Below are 21,289 nucleotides of genomic sequence, written 5' to 3'. Positions count from 1 at the left end.
GCTTATATTTGCAAAAAATTAAGTTTACCAGTTTGAACGTTTTCGCAGTGGATTCAATTGAATATAGGTAGAAAAGGATTTGCAAATCATATTATTCTGTTTTTATTTACGATTTACACAACTTGCCAACTTCACTGGTTTTGGGTTTTGTATGTTTGGGCTAGATTAGGTATTTTGAAGGATAAAAATAACTAAAACAAATTAAATAACCAATACTACAATAGTATTGGTCACAAAGTGAGACCAAACCAATCAGAGCGCGCTGGTCAGTGTCGTGACCACTGATTGGCTCAGCCTCGCCCTGCGTTGATGAGTGTAAATGTGACTATGGGGGTGTTACTTCATGTCTCGAGAGCTTGCATAATGTTAGAAAATGATGCAATGTTCATTGCTAGTCAATCAATACGCAATAGTGTTCAACTTGCATGTTGATTTCCTGGGCAAAGATGCTATGAGTTTGTTTTTATTTGTTGCATCTGTTCGCTAGAAATAAGAGAACAAAGTGACAAAAGACTGGAATGTTAAGAATAATTGTTTTAGTGTGTATTAAAGGACTGATGCCAGAGGAGTTTGTGCGTAATTATGGTAAGGACCTGCTTATTATTAGACTGCATGACTCACCAAATGCTAATATTTTCAGTGATGTGCCTGAAATGTAGAAAAGTAAGGCAATCTACTGTGCATTTGTTCCATCTATGTGCCCGAAGCCTGCACCACCAAGACAGCTTCCACCCCCTCAGAGCCCACTTGTTGGAAAGTGCTCAGTTGTTTTTGAAGCAGCAGCAGATATCCATGCTGCAGGCTGCTGCTGCTCCTCTACAAAAAATATTGTACCACACCCCCCAAATGCCTACTGTGAGACATACCCGGAGAGCTTGATAGCAAATGTGTGCACATATTGTCGTTCCCTATAAAGTTGGTGATTTCATCAGAGCGCAAGTTTTTTGCAAGTGTTTTGCAAATTGCATAAAGCAAGCAATTTAAATGAAAATGCTATTTCCTCCGAGGAAAGGACAAGTGCTCAACCTGTATTTAACTTCTATTTACGGCACAAACACAACAAATAAATAAATTACTTATTCACAGAGATTCAAACATAACAACTTTTTTACTGCATTTTTTTTGGTGAAAAAATATTCTATTTTGCAATTAGGGATGTCCGATAATGGCTTTTTGCCGATATTCCGATATCGTCCAACTCTTAATTACTGATACCGATAACAACCAATACCGATATCAACCGATACCGCTATATATACAGTCGTGGAATTAACACATTATTATGCCTAATTTGGACAACCAAGTATGGTGAAGATAAGGTCCTTTTTAAAAAAATAAAAAAATAAAATAAGATAAATAAATTAAAAACATTTTCTTGAATAAAAAAGAAAGTAAAACAATATAAAAACAGTTACATAGAAACTAGTAATTAATGAAAATGAGTAAAATGAACTGTTAAAGGTTAGTACTATTAGTGGACCAGCAGCACACACAATCATGTGTGCTTACGGACTGTATCCCTTGCAGACTGTATTGATATATATTGATATATAATTCAGGAACCAGAAATATTAATAACAGAAAGAAACAACCCTTTTGCGTGGCGAAGTTGGTAGAGTGGCCGTGCCAGCAATCGGAGGGTTGCTGGTTACTGGGGTTCAATCCCCACCTTCTACCATCCTAGTCACGTCCGTTGTGTCCTTGGGCAAGACACTTCACCTTTGCTCCTGATGGCTGCTGGTTAGCGCCTTGCATGGCAGCTCCCGCCATCAGTGTGTGAATGTGTGTGTGAATGGGTGAATGTGGAAATACTGTCAAAGCGCTTTGAGTACCTTGAAGGTAGAAAAGCGCTATACAAGTATAACCCATTTATCATTTATTTATTTATTTATTTTGTGTGTTGTGTGAATAAGTGTGAATGGGGGAGGGAGGTTTTTTGGGTTGGTGTACTAATTTTAAGTGTATCTTGTGTTTTTTATGTTGATTTAATAAAAATAAAAATAAAAAATTGATACCGATAATAAAAAAAAAACGATACAGATAATTTCCGATATTACATTTTAAAGCATTTATCGGACATCTCTAGTTGCAATGCATCCCAGTGTTTCTTAGAGTTCGGTGCAGGATCTTTCCTGACCGTGTGGCCATGTTTGGCCATGACTTTGTTCAGGTAATAAGTGATTTCCAGCGTGGAACTGTCATAGGATGCCACCTGTGCAACAAATCCAGTCGTGAAATTTCCTCACTCCTAAATATTCCAAAGTCAACTGTTGGCTTTATTATAAGAAAATGGAAGAGTTTGGGAGCAACAGCAACTCAGCCACAAAGTGGTAGGCCACGTAAACTGTCAGAGAGGGAGGGGTGAGAGGAGGCTGAAGTGCATAGTGCAAAGAGGTGGCTGACTTCAGTTGCTACAGAGCTCCAAACTTCATGTGACCTTCCAATTAGCCCACGTACAGTACGCAGAGAGCTTCATGGAATGGGTTTCAATGGCAGAGCAGCTGTATCCAAGCCATACATCACCAAGTCCAATGCAAACCGTTGGATGCAGTGGTGTAAGGCAGGACTCTACAGCAGTTCTCTGAAGTGATGAATAACGCTGATGGATGAGTCTGGGTTTGGAGATTGCCAGGAGAACGGTACATTTCAGACTGCATTGTGCCGAGTGTGAAATTTGGTGGAGGAGGAATTAAGGGGTGGGGTTGTTTTTCGGGAGTTTGGCTTGGCCACTTATATCCAGTGAAAGGAACTTTGTATCCTCCAGGATACCAAAACATTTTGGACAATTCCATGCTCCCAACCTTGTGGGAACAGTTTGGAGCGGGCCCCTTCCTCTTCCAACATGACTGTGCACCAGTGCACAAAGCAAGGTCCATAAAGACATGGATGACAGACTCTGGTGTGGATGAACTTGACTGGCCTGCACAGAGTCCTGACCTGAACCCGATTGAACACCTTTGGGATGGATTAGAACAGAGACTGAGAGCCAGGCCTTCTCGGCCAACATCAGTGTGTGACCTCACCATTGCGGTTTTGAAAGGATGGTGGAAAATTCCTATAAACACACTCTGCAACCTTGTGGACAGCCTTCCCAGAAGAGTTGAAGCTGTAATAGCTGCAAAAGGTGGAAAAGGTGAAATAACTGAAAACTTGTTGTATATTCTAGTTTCGTCAAAATAGCCACCCTTTGCTCTGATTACTGTTTTGCACACTCTGGGCATTCTCTCAATGAGCTAACTCCTTTAGGACTGTTTGAAAACCATTTCAGGTGACTACCTCTTGAAGCTCAACGAGAGAATGCCTCCTTTTATATGAAGGAGTTGTATTTCATTTTACTTAGTGCTCTTGTAATACATTTGGCAGCAGGGGAGAGAGAGCGATATAATGTGGAGAGAAGGGAGAAACAGTGGATGGAGGAACGGAAAGAGAACAGGGTGAAGGCAGAAGTTGCAGAATTTTGACCTCTGCTTTTGTCAAATTATGGTTACAGCCCTGAGTGCAGTCTAATTTGTCAATATAAACAAGTATCACATACTCATTGTTGCATATTATTGACACATACAAAGTCTCTTAGGCGAAAGTATTAGAAACTTATCCAGTAACAAACGTGTCCGCATCATTCAACATACTGCGTTATGAGCTTAATTTTATCTATAATTGTTGTGGCCACTAGGTGTCGCAAAAAATAAATAAATAAATAAAAATAAACGACACACTTACAGTCATTCTTTGCCACATTGTGCTTCAAATATTGCAGGTTCACCACATTGCGGATTTAAAAAAAAAAAAAAGTTTCTTCTTTTATAGCAGGGATGTCAAACGTACGGCCCGAGGGCCGGATCAGGCCCGCGAACAGGTTTTAACCGGCCCGCGGGATGAGTTTGCTAAGTATAAAATTACCCTGAAATGTTTTAATGAAAAAAACAGCTGTTTTAAATGTGTCCACCGGATGTAGCAATAGCAACTCTTTGTATCTTTGTAGATGATGCTACATATGTACAAAATAAACCACATGATGTTTGTACATCAGTCGAGGAAAATTAGCAACTTACATGAATAACATCCTGTAATTTGATTTTGATAAAATCTATCTGTGTTGGCCCTATGATGAGGTGGCGACTTGTCCAGGGTGTACCCCGCCTTCCGGCCGAATGAAGCTGGAATAGGCTCCAGCACCCCCAGCGACCCCGAACGGGACAAGCGGTAGAAATCGGATGGATGTATAAAAAAAATATATCTTGATAGATTGAAAATTAACCCCAATGCGTTGACTGATTAACCTTATCACTTAATGTATTCAGAAAATATAAATAACAACAAATAAAGTATATATACTATTGACCGCAACAGGTAATTGTAAAAAAGAAAAAACAACAACATTATGATTTGTAAATTTTCAGAATGTGCTTGTTCTATTTTTAAACAAAGAAAACAATCTGAAGTTGTCTTTATTTTTCAGTTATTGTGCCGTGATTTTACCAGTCCGGCCCACCTGGGAGTAGATTTTTCTCCATGTGGCCCCCGATCTAAAATGAGTTTGACACCCCTGTTTTATAGAGTATTCTCTGTTTTTTTTGTTCCTAAATTAAGCATTTTTAAGCATGAACATGAATAAACTAAAAGTATTAATACTACAGTAATATTGGCCACTAGAGGTCACCAAACTAATCAGTGTTCTCAGAATCATGGCCACTGATTGGCTCAGCCTCAGGCAGCTTACTATATTGAATTAAAGGAGTATACAGGTGACTAAAGGGTGTTATTTCATGTTTGGAGGGCTCTCATAACATTAATAAATGTATTTAAAACCTTGTAAACAGTTTTTTTATGCTCTGGTTATGCAATATTTTGATGTATATTATAATAGTTCTTACTTTGTGGAGATTATTTTATCATGATCATGTCCGGAACCAACTAACAGCAATAAACAAGGGACAACTGTACCACCCCTCTTCAACTTAAAGACAGCATAAGTCCATTTCAGACACCTAATACTACCTAGGTTTGTGTTTTTCATACCTACCCTTATTCTCTGTTTGAGTATTTTTTTCTTGATCAAGCCTTTTCTAGTTGTAACAATAAGTGGCAATAATGATTACCGCAGTAAAACTCCCGACACTTAGTATTGCCATTTTAAATTTAAATTATCGAAAAACTGACATTGATAACTGCACTTTGATAAACTCAAACTCACAAGAGACATTACCATCTTTCCCCATTAAGAAACGACATACCCCAATCTAAACGAACATAAACCCATTTCTGTCTGAGCAACGAAGCAATTCAATTGTGGACATTGAACCTTTAAGCTGTGATCTCTTAGCATGAGTGGTCATTTTATATTCAGAGGAATTAAAAACCAATGTGTTTTTACGGTGCGTTCAACGACCGCTGAACAGAGTAGGACACAACGCCTGCCAGAAAAAATGAATAATAATATATTTTATTTGTTGCTCACTTTTTAGTGAAATAAATCTTAAAGTGCTACAGTACAAATACAAAAAAATAAAAGCTTAGCTATTAAAACAGTCAAAATAGATGGTTTTCTAACAGTCTGTCTATTTATTTGAGTTGTTTAAAAAAAAAAAATGTTAATAATTTGCAAGTACTTTTTGAGCTCTGTAATATTTTTGTTTACAATAACCATGTTAGAAAAAAATGTAAGTGGTAATAAAGTCTATTCTATTCCACACTAGAAAATAATAAAAGTATGTGTTTTCCGTGCTCAGATCCATCAAGCCATCCGTTTTCTACCGCTTGGCATACTGATAATTATCGGTATCGGCAAATACTTGAGGCTCCAATAATGGATTCATATCGGAGGTGAAAACGTCAGGACACCCCTACTGATAAGAATTTAATTACATCTACTATTATTACTATACAGTTATATGACATTTAAAAAATATGTTATTATTATTATTATTTGTATTGTTATTAGACATTTTAAATATAAGTGCTTGCAGAAAAAAATAAACATAACAAAATCAGAAAGCAACAAAAAAGTACTTTTAAAAGCAGCATCAGTGGGTTAATAAAATCTCCAGTGTGGGAAAACAAATGTATGTCTCTAGACTGTCACGGCCTCATCAAGTACAAACCCCAAAACCAGTGAAGTTGGCACAATGTGTGAATCATAAATAAAAACAGAATACAATGATTTGCAAATCCTTTTCAACTTATATTCAATTGAATAGACTGCAAAGACAAGATACTTAACGTTCAAACTGGTAAACTTAATCTTTTGCAAGTATTAGCTCATTTGGAATTTGATGCCTGTAACAAGTTTCAAAAAAGCTGGCACAAGAAGCAAAAAAGAGAGTTGAGGAATGCTCATCAAACACTTATTTGGAACATCCCACAGGTGAACAGGCTAATTGGGAACAGGTGGGTGCCATGATTGGGTATGAAAGCAACTTCCATGAAATGCTCAGTCTTTTACATACAAGGATGGGGCGAGGGTCACCACTTTCTGAACACATGCGTGAGCAAATTGTCGAACACTTTAAGAACAACATTTCTCAACCAGATATTGCAAGGAATTTAGGGATTTCACCATCCACGGTCCGTAATATCATCAAAAGGCTCGGAGAATCTGGAGAAATCACTGCACGTAAGCGATGATATTACGGACCTCCGATCGCTCAGGTGGTACTGCATCAAAAATTGGCAATCACATTGCCTCAGGAACACTTCAGAAAACCACTGTCAGTAACTACAGTTTGTCGCTACTTCTGTAAGTGCCAGTTAAAACTCTACTATGCAAAGAAAAAGCCATTTATCAACAACACCCAGAAACGCTGCCGGCTGAGGAGTCCACATTTCAAATTGTTTTTGGAAACTGTGGACTTTGTGTTGTCCGGAACAAAGAGAAAAAGAACCATCCGGATTTTTATAGGCGCAAAGTTCAAAAGCCAGCATCTGTGATGGTATGGGGGTGTATTAGTGCCCAAGGCATGGGTAACTTACACATCTGAGAAGGCATCGTTAATGCTGAAAGGTACATACAGGTTTTGGAGCAACATATGTTGTCATCCAAGCAACGTTAATATGGACGCCCCTGCTTATTTTAGCAAGACAATGCCAAGCCACATTCTGCACGTTACAACAGCATGGCTTCATAGTAAAAGAGTGCGGGTACTTGTAGTCCAGACCTGTCTCCCATTGAAAATGTCTGGCACATTATGAAGCCTAAAATACCACAACGGAGACCCCCGGACTGTTGAACAACTTAAGCTGTACATCAAGCAAGAATGGGAAATAATTCCACCTGAAAAGCTTAAAAAATGTGTCTCCTCAGTTCTCAAAAGTTTACTGAGTGTTGTTAAAAGGAAAGGCCATGTAACACAGTGGTAAAAATGCCCCTGTGCCAACTTTTTTGCAATGTGTTGCTGCCATTAAATTCTAAGTTAATGATTATTTGAAAAAAAAATGTGTTTCTCAGTTCCAACATTAAGTATCTTGTCTTTGCAGTCTATTCAATTGAATATAAGTTGATAAGGATTTGCAAATCATTGTATTCTGTTTTTATTTAAGAATTACACAACGTGCCAACTACACTGGTTTTGGGTTTTGTAGGAAATCAGTGGAAGGAGGCATTATTTTCGCATACCTAAAAGAATAAAGATGCTCCTTATTGCTTCCCTGGTAAAAAAAAAAAATAATAATAATAAAAATACCACCACCCCCTTCCCATCTGTTGGCTTTGTTTATTCCATAAAGCGTTGTTTATACTCCGTGTTCGTTTGCCCAAAACCTGTTTGCAGCTCTGGACAATTGGATGGAGCCAAATAACATCTGCTCACATGCTTCAGCAATCTCACTTTCTAAAATATCATGGTCAACCTACACTAATTGAAGGTCCTCTCTTAACTCTCGCTTGACATCATGGCGCCACGCTAGATCGAGACAACCGAGAAAAGGCAATCACAGTTGATGCTCTAGCAGCAAGAACGGGAGCTTGTCAGATAAGGAGGTGGACAGAGAATGACAATGTGGAGGGCGGGTAAATAGGGAAGATAAGTGCAATGGATGTGGGAACAGGAGGAACGAGAGGTGCCATAATCACTGTTTGCCTACTAACTTACGGTACAAGGAACAAAATACAAAACCACTATTGAATAGAAAATGGAAATTTGGTAATAAATGCAAGGTCATCTTTCCATCAGGCGCTAAAAAGTAGGTTTGAGTGCGACACCACCTCCATTACTGGTAGCCAGCGTCTTAAACCCTTGTCGAAAACACAGGTGATGTAAGGTGGGGAAATGTAGGTCGGGCCAACTGGAATGGCGTTTTGTTTAAAACAAGAATACTCCGGCATGTTGGTGATGTAATGTGCAGTAAAACCTAAGTGGGCTTGTCACTCAAGGCTTTGAATGTTTTTTTTTTTGTTTTTTTTTTCAATTTAACACAGTAAATTGCGTATTTGCTATATTATGTCAGGGTTAATTGACAAAAAATGAAGAGACACGCAAAAAAAACAAAACACTTGTCTCAATGTGAGCAACGATAATGCAAGCAATTATTTATCAAAGTCAGGAGGATTCTTGCATTGAAAAATAGAAATATGTCCGTAAAATTTGAAGATGAAATGTCCTATCTACTTTTCTGTACTTTTTAAAATAAAGGGCACCTCAAAAAATTGCATTATTGGCATTATTTTAACAAAAAATCTTAGGGTTTATTAAACATATGTTTCTTATTGCAAGTTTGTCCTTAAATAAAATAGTGAACATACTTGTCTTTTATTAGTAAGTACACAAACCAAGGCTCCTAATTAGTCTGCTGACGTATGCAGTGACATATTGTGTCTTTTATCATTCTATTATTTTGTCAACATTATTAAGGACAAGTGGTAGAAAATGAATTATTAATCTACTTGTTCATTTACTGTTAATGTCTGCTTACTTTCTCTTTTAACATGTTCTATCTACACTTCTGTTAAAATGTAATAATCACGTATTCTTCTGTTGTGTGAATGCTTTACATTAGTTTTGGATGATACCACAAATTTGGGTACCAATCAGATACCAAGTAGTTACAGGATCATACATTGGTCATATTCAAAGTCCTCATGTGTCCAGGGACATATTTCCTGAGTTTAAAAACATAATATAAAAAAAAAAAAAGAAAGATGTTGTGATGCCAAAAAATATTGATTATCAGTAATCATAGTAGTATCGACTAAATACACTCCTGTACTTGGTATCATTACAGTGGATGTTAGGTTTTGATCCACCCATGGCGTTTGTTTACATTGTGACGCCGGTGAGCTACGATGTGTAGTGAAGCATGTTTAGCTAGTCCTCGTCTTGCAGGGATGATACTTGTAAGAAACTTACTTTATTTGTCGCCATGGAGGCGAGGATTAGTGATTTAGAAGTAGCTAAAACACTGCCGACTGGGGCTGGACTTTAGCCACTAGCTAGCTAGCCATGTCTTAAAGCACCTCTTCCTGAGGGCGTTTCAGTGTTATAACTTCACCTTTATCCTTAGTTTTTAAGCCAAAATGCGTCCGTTCTCCCTTTTCTGTCTACACACTGTGTCTGCTTGTTAGTACTCCGTGATTGTGCGCTGCCGAACATGCTCCTCTGCTCGTAAACCAGCAATGACACGATGTGACGACGACGGGGGCACGGGGGGGGGGGCGGACCGGTACATTTTTAGAGGCGGTATAGTACCGAATATGATTCATTAGTATCGGGGTACTATACTAATACCGGTATACCGCACAACCCTAATAGAAATACATTGAAATGTTAATATATGATTGTATTAGTTGATGTTATGATAAATGTTCGTAAAACTCCTATTTTATTTGGCCATTTGTGGTCGTTCGGAACTATTTTTGTGTAGCGTTGACATTTTAGGCTAATTTAAGACAATTGTAAAATGATACCATGCAACTTGAACACCTCATTCAACACAGCTCAAATGGCTTGGAGAAAGAAAAATAATAGTACTAAATGTGCTCTGGGTTGAAATCAAAGGAAATTATTTACTGTAGCTCCACTTTAGTTTAAGAGTAGAATCAAAGTATAAACAATAAATACTACAAAAAATGTTGATGTGGCTTAGACATTTGGATCTATTTTCACACTTCCACTGTCTTGCCGATTAAAAAAAAGACCTCCAATGATTTGAAGCTGGCCCCTCAGCAGCACTCACCAGCTGCTTCTGGTATATTTAACAGGAGCAGCTTAGGTTAAGCTGAAGATGGGTCATTGCTGCTTTCCAGCCCAGAAAAAGCACAGTAGCCAAATTACCTAATTAAAAAAAAGCTCTTATAACACATTTAGCCCAGAACAGTCGTCTTTTTCCAGGCTCTCTCGCCACGCAACATTTTTGCCACCAGCGAGTCAATCAAATATCGGTTGTAACTCATGTCCAGGTTGGTAATTTACTGCCCGCAAGGTCACATTTGCTTGCTGTGCAGCGGCTTGGGCTGTTTTACTGCTGCTGATAATATCGTCTGCTGCCTCTGGCCTGATAGTCAATGACTCATACACCTTATTAACAAGGTAGCGATCAGATGGACAGACGCCACACCTTAGTTCGGCTTCATTTATTCTTTGAAATTTGAAAGTCTCATCAAATATATTCCCTTTTCCCAACACACAAAATCAACATACAAGTTGAATAATTGTGTGTATTGACCAGCGATGTACAAAACCCAAAACCAGTGAAGTTGGCACGTTGGCAGAGACAAGATACTTAACCTTCAAACCGGAAAACGTTGTTATTTTTTGCAAATATTAGCTAATTTGGAATTTGATATCTGCAACATGTTTAAAAAAATGAGTTAATATTTGCAAAAAATAACGTTTTCCAATTTGAATGTTAAGTATCTTGTCTTTGCAGTCTATTCAATTGAATATAGGTTAAAAAGGATTTGCAAATCATTGTATTTTGTTTTTATTTACGATTTACACAACGAGCCAACTTCCCTGGTTTTGGGTTTTGTAACCCAAAAACAATATAATGTACCTCTAACAACTTCAGTATTTTTTACAAGTAATGTAATAATAATGTGCATCATTGCTGGAGCTGCTGTCCCCGCGACCCGATTCCGGATAAGCGGTTGAAGATGGATGGATGGATCATTGTGGACTTTTGTGATACCTCCTTCCAGCTGCTTCTTTGTCAAACACACCATGAGCAGCTTTTCCATATTTTCATGGATGCATGTCTGCTGTTTGGATATAATTTTAACATTCTCAGCTGGTGTTTGGCAGATCTACGTCACTTGCTTAGTTAACCTGTGGCGGGGATGCTTGTAACCAACGTTCCCTCTAAGGTGCGCGCCTGCGCAATTGCGCACCGCTCACGCGTCCTCAGCGCACTGCAAATTAATGCCGCGCAGGACATCAAAAATCCCATCTGAACTTTAAACAAAATAAACACATTACAGTTTATTCTGTATGATTTTGCAATGCAACTCTGTGAGTGACAGGTGACAACAAGAGTGGCCCCAATGAATAAAACGATCTTTGTCAACACAGTTCAATTATCGCCTGTCGAGACACTTTACGGACAGGATTTCCATCAATCAGTTTATTGAGCAAAACTGTTTGTAACCACACCAAAAACAAGAACTGGTCATTTTCTGCCAAACAAACCAGGCTTAAACCAACTTTGTCATCCGTCATATTAACAGAAGCCGCTCGCTCGCTCACCTGCACCAATACACGCACTCATGGCACTTAGCCAGTGCTGCGTTTATGGCCACAAAAAAAGTCGGACAACCCCAACGCCACACAATGTGTAAATGCCAGGTTGTAACACTCTGACTCCACAATCAGATGTGTGCTTATTTTACTGCCATTTATTAAGAATGTTAATCTAATTCATGAAATATTGTCACTAGATTTCATAAATGCTAATAAAAAGATGTATTTTACAGACAGAAAGTTACAGGAACTAAATGTAATCTCTGAAAGGGGTAAAATTTCTTTTAAAGGCAGGACCCGCAGCCAGACATACAATACTAGCGCATAGGTCATGAAAAACATGTTTTTTTGTTATTGTCATTGTAAGGGGGCAAAATCACTTATATCAGAAAATTATTTTAATAAAACATTTAAATTGTTATGATGTCAGGTTTGGGACAGGTGTGACACTAGTGTGGCCAAGGCGTGCACGTGTCTGATGTTGCTCACATGTGCTCCACTGAATGCTCAGGGAGTTTGTGCGTTTGCTCACACACATGAAAAATTAGAGGGAACATTGCTTGTAACTCCTATTTTTGCTCATAACTTGAAGCATAACAATTAGCAGAGAGACAGCTCTTATCTCAAAACACTCTTAAGTCGGGGGACTCTTAAGTTGAGGTGCCACTGTAGTTAAATTGTAATCAATAGCGCCTTTGTTGGTTGAATCCAAATAGCGAACTCAATTTCAGCTCTGTAACATCTGGTGATTTGTAATTAAATTCTCCATTTGTTTGCGTAGTGAATTGTTAAAGACAAATAGCATTAATGCACTCTTTGAATCAGCCAGCTATTTGAGACTGAATTGGCAGCCAAATAATGCATTTCATCTTGCCTCTATCGCTTCAAGACAACAAATTCCACATAACCCACATTTTAACAGGAAATCCAATGTCCAGAAAGCTAAATAAAGCAATGATTAATGTATTCACCCTACGCAGCAGAACTGATCTCCTCGGTTAAAGTAACCAACATAATCGAGCACCAGAACAAGAAAAGTAATTCCAGGTTTTTTGGTGTACAGCAAAGCTTTTTTTTCTCCTATATATCGAACACAAAACCCAGAAATATCTCTGAGTGAGTTGCAAAAAGTAACACAAACTCAATGTATATCTTTAATCGGTAAGCTACGTAACAAAGGGAAAAATCAAAGCGCCCTCAAAAACGACTTGTGTTTGCGTGTGTTTCTATTTCGGACAGCCATCGACACCCCTCTGAACCTGACAGCCAGCGAAGTGAATCACCGCAGTGCTCTCATCTCCTGGCAACCGCCCGCCTCGGAAATTGACAACTACATGCTCACGTACAAGTCATCTGATGGCAACCGTAAAGTATGTGACACACACACACACGTACACACTGTAATTGGCATGTTTTGATTGGTGATAATGGTGACACACACACACACACCTATACACTGTATTGGTAACAATGGTGACACACACACACACATATACACTGTATTTTACATGTCTTGATTGGTAACAATGGTGATGTTAAGAATCATGAAAAGCATGTCAGTGCTTGTGCATGTGGTCCACCATCAGATGTCACCCATGTACAGAGAATGCACTTGTAGCGCTGTCTACATGTCCTAGTCTCTCTTTTTAGAGTGTTGTACATTGAATTAAAGCAACAGCAGCATGTATTAGTGCACAAAAAATATGTTCATGCTGCCATTGGCTTGTTGTAAGTTGAATAGACTTAGACTTAGACAAACGTTATTGATCCACAAGGAAAATTGTTCCACACAGTAGCTCGGTTACATAGGATGGAAAGGGTAAGGATGGAAAATGCACACAAGGGCATAAAAAGAGGGCGAAAACAAAAGGTACAAAGTAGACTAAAAGTGTACCATCGTAGCCATATCAAATATAACATATATGAAATATTTACATATTATATATACAGTATATAATAATACATGTTTACATATATATAGCATTTTTGCTCTTGCTATATGGACCCCATATCACCTCCTGTACACCAGGGCTGTCCTCACTTGTGCCGCATACGGAAAAATCATAGGATTCAGGGGTCATTTGGATGTTTGTTATTTTTATAAATAGTCAAATACAAACCAAGGTAGATATGCTGAAACCGCCTGCATGTCTGCTCTGGGTTATAGGTGACAAAGTATATTATTTCATTTAACTTTGTATCATCACAATATGCCTTTTTACTCACTTGTTTTAACTTCATGGTTGATGTTGTATTAGCTCAACTTCACATTTCTGCAAGGATGTTTACTACAATGTATCTTCTCAAGGGGCACTGTTATAGAAATGAAACCTGGATATTGTTTGGATTTAAATGACACCACGTCCGGCTCTTTAAATATGTGTGGTGGTCAAGATAGTGTCTATTCTCAATGGGTACTAGGCGCCATTTAGCCTTTCTCTGAGAAATTTGAACCATGCTTGCGTTTCTTTCGGCTGTACGAACCGTTCAAAACGCAAAAAGGATAAACCTTCCTTTAGAGTTAATCAAGAAGGGCCGAAAAGTGCAACATTTTTAGGAAGTAATGGCGACAAAGTAGCACAAACTCCACTACAAGGTTTGTTTGATATATTTGTAATATACTTTACTAATTTAGTATTTCCCATTGAAGTATTTAAGTATATATTTTTTGTCCTGTCCAGCTACTCAGGCAAACCTAGTTGTTGATGTAGATGCCCAATCGGCTGTACAAATTTGCTTTACAAAAGAGAAGTGTGGGATAATTCTCTTGTTGCCTTATTTGTATTTTGACTTTATTAAATGGATTTATATTATTATTTGGTGCAGCCGGGGATAGAAGGGGAATGCAGGAGGGGATAGAAAGAGGAAAAAAAGGAAGACAGAGGGGGAAATTGCAGGGACAAGAGGGGGATAAGACAGAGAGACAACAACAACAGCAAACACAACAACAACAACAACAACAATAACAGAACAACATCAGCAAATAGGATATGTACAAATATGATGGTAAAAGTGATAGCAAAGAAGCAGTTAGTGAAATAAATATTAATAATACAGAAATGACAATGAATGCCGCTGAGCCCGAAAGGGACAAGCGGTAGAAAATGGATGGACAATGAACATTATTACACTACAAATGGAGCAATACAAATACCAATAGAAATAGCACTATTGATAATGAATAATAACAATAATTACCTCTATTATCAACAATACAATTGTTTCAAATGCAACAACACATATACGTAATGATAATTTGAAATACAAAATAAAGCAGATAAATGGAGGGGAAGAAAGAGAAGCCAACTATATTAACCTTGTAGATTGTTATAGTAACCCTATGTTAAAGTTAAGTATTATCTTGATATTGTTTGTATTTTATTTTTTACAAAAAGAAACCAGAAAGTCAGGGTCAATGATACTTTGTCAGGAAAGGTACTTCTACGTCTCCACTCTCGTTTATTTTGTGCACAAATGTGTCAGAGTGCATATGACAACAAAACAAAAATCAAATGTGGTGATGAGTCAGTTACTGTTAGTTTGTTAAATTGATATGCAGTCACAGGTGTCAGTTGTCGGGTGCTAGGAGCCGCTGTTTGTTTACATGGACGTCTTCACAGGATGCAAAGTTAAATCATGTAATGCCACATTACTCGGGCAAAAACGATGCATTTTTATCCAAGAGAGCCTAGATAGCATTTTCCTTGACCCAGCTTGACCCAGCTTGACCCAGCCACACACAAAAAAGTTGTAGGCCTCCATGCTTTTCCAAGTTTTCATCTGTTTTGTCGAGTAAAATGGCGCACAATAGTTTGATATGTCTGGGAACTCCTCCGATTGATAATCCTTTATCGCTCGACAAATCTTTTTGTGATAAAGTATAGGGTTCTATTTCATTGCATAGTTTGATATTTTGCTCGTATATGCTTTTTGCAGGGGGATCTAGGCCCCTGGTGTACTCAATAGTTTCTGCGCTGCTTGCTGTACAACAGCCAGCTTAGCTTGGTTGACCACAACAGTTTTTCACTTCACGTGACGGAAATAAAAGTAGTACTCAGTGTCATTGCAAGCAACTTTGCGCTTGTTTTTCTTTAAAGTCGCTTGCAAATTTCCCAAATGCAGTTTTTTGGGCTTGGATTTAAACGTGAGGTTATTTATTTGGGCTTGCTTTTCTCTTCAAATAATACAGCAAAATACACAAATGACACGTGTGGAACTATGTCAGAGCGCAGACTGACAGAGAAACAAGTCACAAGATAGAGTGAGAATTAGTGTCAGTAACTGGTGAAAACGTTGTGAAAAATATAATGTATTATATGTATATATGTATATGTATATGTGTGTAACAGAGAAAGAAAGAGCGCTAAAGTCCTGCCTATTATTATAGAATTTAATACAATGGGATTTTCTTGTCATTGCACGTTAAGAACAACAAAAAACATGCTAATACCAAGGAGCACAAAAACCACGACGAAACATGACAAATTAATTTGCTAAAAATAGTTATTTATGTTGCTCGTCACACTTCAATCAGTGCTGTTGATCATGACGTCAAAATACAACGCACAAAATCCTCTGCATGAATTAATCATGCGATGCAAAAGGAGTTACGGTAATTTTGTTTTTGTCGACTGTGTATATTGCCAATATGCTATATACTATATAGCCTAATTGTATGTGTATTATATATCAATATGCATAATACGCTTTTATTTTGATCACAGTTTAAAAATGAAGTTATTCAAATAACTTAGGTTAGTCAGTGGTTTTATGGTGTGGTTAGTATGATTTTGCTGTATCTTATGCATAACATATATATATATATATATATATATATATATATATATATATATATATATATATATATATATATATATATATATATATATATATATATATATATATATATATATATATTGCCAAGGTTACTGTGGTTTATCCGTTAGAAAGTGCTCAATACCGGGGTAGAGCAGGATATTTGTTAGGTCTGGAAAAAAAACGGAGGCTATTTCATCCCTACAAACCTGTTTTGCAGGTTTCCCTGCGCTTCGGGGGATTTTATTGAAGCGTCTGTGGTTGTTACATATATATAGGGTACAATACATATAAAAGCAAGGCACTACTGTGTAACAATGGCCACACCCCCATGTAATGTACCCGATATATATATAACAACCACAGACGCTTTAATAAAATCCCCTGAAGAGCAGGGACATTAAACCCCCACCCTCCAACCTTCGTGGGTGGGAGGCGGCTTTAAGTCCCTGCTGGCGCCCCCTGTGTGCGGCAGGTGTGTTGAGAGGATGGATCAATTCATCATTAGCAAAAGACTTTAGTGTGCAGACAAATTGTTTTTAAAGAGTAAAAGATACTTCTTGTAGTGTATATTTTATATACTATATTCTAAAATGTTGGCTGTCACTAGAAAGTGATAGTTGCTACTGGTCACTGCATCCTGCTGTCACACCATGTGTCTGAAACAGCTGGCTGTATGTTTGGCCTTCCTTCTCTCTCTAAAAACTATTTATATGCGCACAAGAATATTTTACTAAAAGTGTTAGTAAGATGTTTCTACATGGGGCACCGGGCTCGTCGAGACATTCCGTGCCTGCAGTAAAGGTAATGATTCAATGCAGGTTCACATACAGAAACTTGGGTACGACTTGCTCTATTTAGTCAAGTTTGATGTCCTGTCGGGGCAGCTCCAGAGCAGAAGATCTCACTAAACAATACAATCTCTACCGTGTTTGTTTATCAGAGTTGTTCAGCCTTTTTTTGAAGTAGAAAATTGGCATATTTAAATTAGGTTAATAGATATCGGAGAGAATCACGTTTTAGCAGCGAGATTTACGTCATTGGACGTTATACTGACACAGAGTGACCAGTCAGTATACATTACTAACATCAAAATATATGTACTGTATTTTTCGGACTATAAGTCGCTCCGGAGTATAAGTCGCACCGGCCGAAAATGCATAATAAAGAAGGAAAAAGACATATATAAGTCGCACTGGAGTATAAGTCGCATTTTTTGGGGAAATGTATTTGATAAAACCCAACACCAAGAATAGACATTTGAAAGGCAATTTAAAATAAATAAAGAATAGTGAACAACAGGCTGAATAAGTGTACGTTATATGAGGCATAAATAACCAACTGAGAACGTGCCTGGTATGTTAACGTAACATATTATGGTAAGAGTCATTCAAATAACTATAACATATAGAACATGCTATACGTTTACCAAACAATTTGTCACTCCTAATCGCTAAATCCCATGAAATCTTATACGTCTAGTCTCTTGCGTGAATGAGCTAAATAATATTATTTGATATTTTACGGTAATGTGTTAATAATTTCACACATAAGTCGCTCCTGAGTATAAGTCGCATCCCCGGCCAACTATGAAAAAAACTGCGACTTATAGTCCGAAAAATGCGGTATGTCTCTCTTAAAAAAAGAACGCCATTGATAGGACTAATATGGGCAAAACCAAATTAATCAGATTTGACTGTAAATTTCCTTGGTGGAAGACACCCCTAATGTATATACTGTATTTATATTACATACTGTCGCATTAAGCAGACTCTGTTTTACGCACATGTGGTGGGTTGCTTCTTTTGGGCTTGTTTCTCTGGTGACATCTTGTATAGCAATACACTGTCAAAAATGAGTCAGCATGCAATGATTCTTGTCTAAAAAGCTGGCAACACAAGTTGGTAGCAAGATCAAGTATGGTGGTGATTGGTATTGGGTTGCATGAGTGCTGCCGTCACTTGGGAATCCAAAGTATTGAGGGAAATGTTGTGACATTTTGAAGCAGAGCATGATTCCCAACAAATGGGAACAAGATAATGTAGGTTTTCGTTATTGCTTACTTATTACAAGTGTCACACAAAAAGCAGTATTCATACTTGCTGCAACGAGACATGCTTTCTATTTCTATTGAGATAAGAAAAACATGTTTGAAATAGGAACTAACACGAGCAGCGTTTGAAGGTAACACAGAGTACACTTCTATTCCCTTCCAATATTCACCCTGGAAGATGTGACAGCTGCTTCAACCATCAGTGCACACACTTTGAATTCATATCGTCCAATAATAAGTACACAGAACCAGCCGTACAATATCTCCTAAACCTCGAATTGAAGTGCACATTTGCAGCATTTTTATCAAGGCTTTCTGAGTAGATGACGCGGTTTGAAATTGTGTGAGAGCTGCTCGGCATCATTCGCTATCGAGATCATAAAATATTCTAATTAGATACAGTAGCTTATGTAATTTACATATGCAGTACACAATAGATTGTAAAAGCCTGGTGTTTTTATGCGGTACCCTGCAGCAATATCAACTCCTCCCACATGTCCGCCGGGCATCTGACTTGAGTAAAGTCCATCACACCACGAAGTCTACACAATGTGAATGAAAACGTACAGTACATCATCCTGAGTTTTGCCAGCCATAAACGTCTCGTCTTGACCCTAAAAACGCAGAGAATGTGTGTATCCTTGGAGACAGAGAAACACCATTTACCAGCTGCTCCCCTGCATAATCCACACAAACACATTGCCTGGAAACGTGTGATGTATCTTGTTTATCCCTTTCACACCCCAAAACAACGTGTTAAATGTTTGATTAACATATATGTTTATTTTAATGTATTTCCAAGGGGAAAAAAAGGCACACAAGTATACTGCTTCTTACCGATAGATGCTGTAAATCTAGCATTCTAAAAAAAAAAAAAAAAAAAGAAACATTTAAAAGCCTGAAGAAAGTAACATGTGGAAAAGGCACAGTCACAACAGTGTCAAATCAAAATAGTGAACTGGATTAGAACACTTTAAATCAAGGGTGTCAAACTCATTTTAGATCACGATAACTTAAAAATAAAGAAAACTTCAGATTATTTTATTTGTACAAAAATAGAACAAGCACATTCTGAAATTGTACAAATCATAATGTTGTTGTTGTTTTTTACACGTACATGTTGCGGTTAATAGAATTGTATCTTTATTTGTCGTTATTAATATTTTCTGAATAAATTATGTGATAATGTTCATCAGTCAACTCATTGGTGTTCATTTTCAATCTATCAAGATAAAAAAACAATATCAAAATCAAATAACAGGATATTATTTATGTGATTTGATAATTTTCCTCTACTGGTGCCCTAACATGTGGTTTATTTTGTACATATGTAGCATCATCTACAAAAATACAAATAATTGTTATTGCGACATCCAGTGGACACATTTAGAACATCAGTTTCTTTCATTCAAAAATTTCAGGTTAATTTTTATACTTAGCAAACTCATCCCGCGGGCCGGATAAAACCGTATGTTTGGCACCCCTGCTTTAAATCACACGTCGCCAACCCGTCGATTGTTGTCGAGCAGTCTATCTTTGGGACTCTATCTATTGATCTCAAAATTATTGATAAAAAAAATTATTGGTATGACATCACTGACACTCCCACCTGGAGATTGACCAACAGACCCGCCAACAGGCACGCATTTTAACCCCTGAACACGCCCGCACGCCTCCCTTCTCTTCAGCTTCACATCCTGCCGCTCTCGAGACCGTGACCACATACACCGAGCACGGCCGCACACAACACCCGCTCGTTTCGCAAACGCGCAGTGCATGATGTGCACAAAAATCTTCGAGCTGCAACAATGCGCTAAAGCTGACGGTTGCAACGCTTCGGATATTTTCTAATATCGCACAACCACGACCATCATCGGCCGCCCATGACTGGAAGCTAACAAGCCTAATAATAGAGTTTGTGAACATTGCTCCAAAGTGCGGATTTTGTGTTGATTTATTGTGCATACAAAATCAATCACTAACATGTGGCAGTAATATATGATAAAACAAGGTGGCAGCAAAGAAGGACTTTCTTGTTTATCCGCTCTTAATCACACAGGAAAAACACGACAGGTGAATCGCTGATTTTACTAGTAACGGCGCTGACGCAAGACAACTAAACTGCATGTGCTCGCGTACCATATGTGACCATATGATGAACAAATATACTACAGTAATAAGATATTCATAAAGAATATAGAAGAAACAGTCAGCTTCTACAGCAGGGGTGCCCAAAGTGCGGCACAGGGGCCGTCTGTGGCCCGTGACACGTTTGTCATTGGCTCTAGACGCATTACATAAAACTAAACAAAAACATCAGCTAAAATTGGAAAAACAGCAAGAAGAATGAGAAAATGCCATAATGTTGGGGGAAAAAAAATAAAATAAAAAAATAAATAAAAAATAAATATATATATATATATATATATATATATATATATATATATATATATATATATATATATATATATATATATATATATATTTACTTATATATACATATTTACATATGTTTACATATATAACATTTTATATACATATACGTAAAAGAACAGCTGTTGTAAAAGTATTAATCTTATCATCTTATATTCAGTTGTATACGGTATGTTGTAGAATATTATGTCAGTCATTATTACCTCCACTAAGATTTGTAAGTTTTTTCATAATTCACTTAGATATCAACCTTTCACAAAGAGTGGGCAGATTTTTGTTAAACTTTCAGGAAATGTCCAAGATGGGATGAGGAACAACT

General features: G+C 37.6%; 1 protein-coding gene across 1 annotated transcript in view; it reads left to right on the top strand.

The window, feature by feature from the left end:
* The window catches only part of tnr (tenascin R (restrictin, janusin)), a 435,043-nt gene that overhangs the window by 382,351 nt on the left and 31,403 nt on the right, over positions 1-21,289 (top strand). The window contains exon 28 of the mRNA XM_062022570.1: positions 12,909-13,039. Coding sequence (XP_061878554.1) covers positions 12,909-13,039 — 131 coding nt within the window. The remainder of the gene's footprint in view (positions 1-12,908; positions 13,040-21,289) is intronic.

Source organism: Entelurus aequoreus, linkage group LG16, assembly GCF_033978785.1.
Source record: "Entelurus aequoreus isolate RoL-2023_Sb linkage group LG16, RoL_Eaeq_v1.1, whole genome shotgun sequence".
In the NCBI taxonomy this organism is placed as follows: Eukaryota; Metazoa; Chordata; class Actinopteri; order Syngnathiformes; family Syngnathidae; genus Entelurus; species Entelurus aequoreus.
Note: the sequence above shows the minus strand (reverse complement) of the source record. Positions and strands in the feature narration are given on the sequence as shown.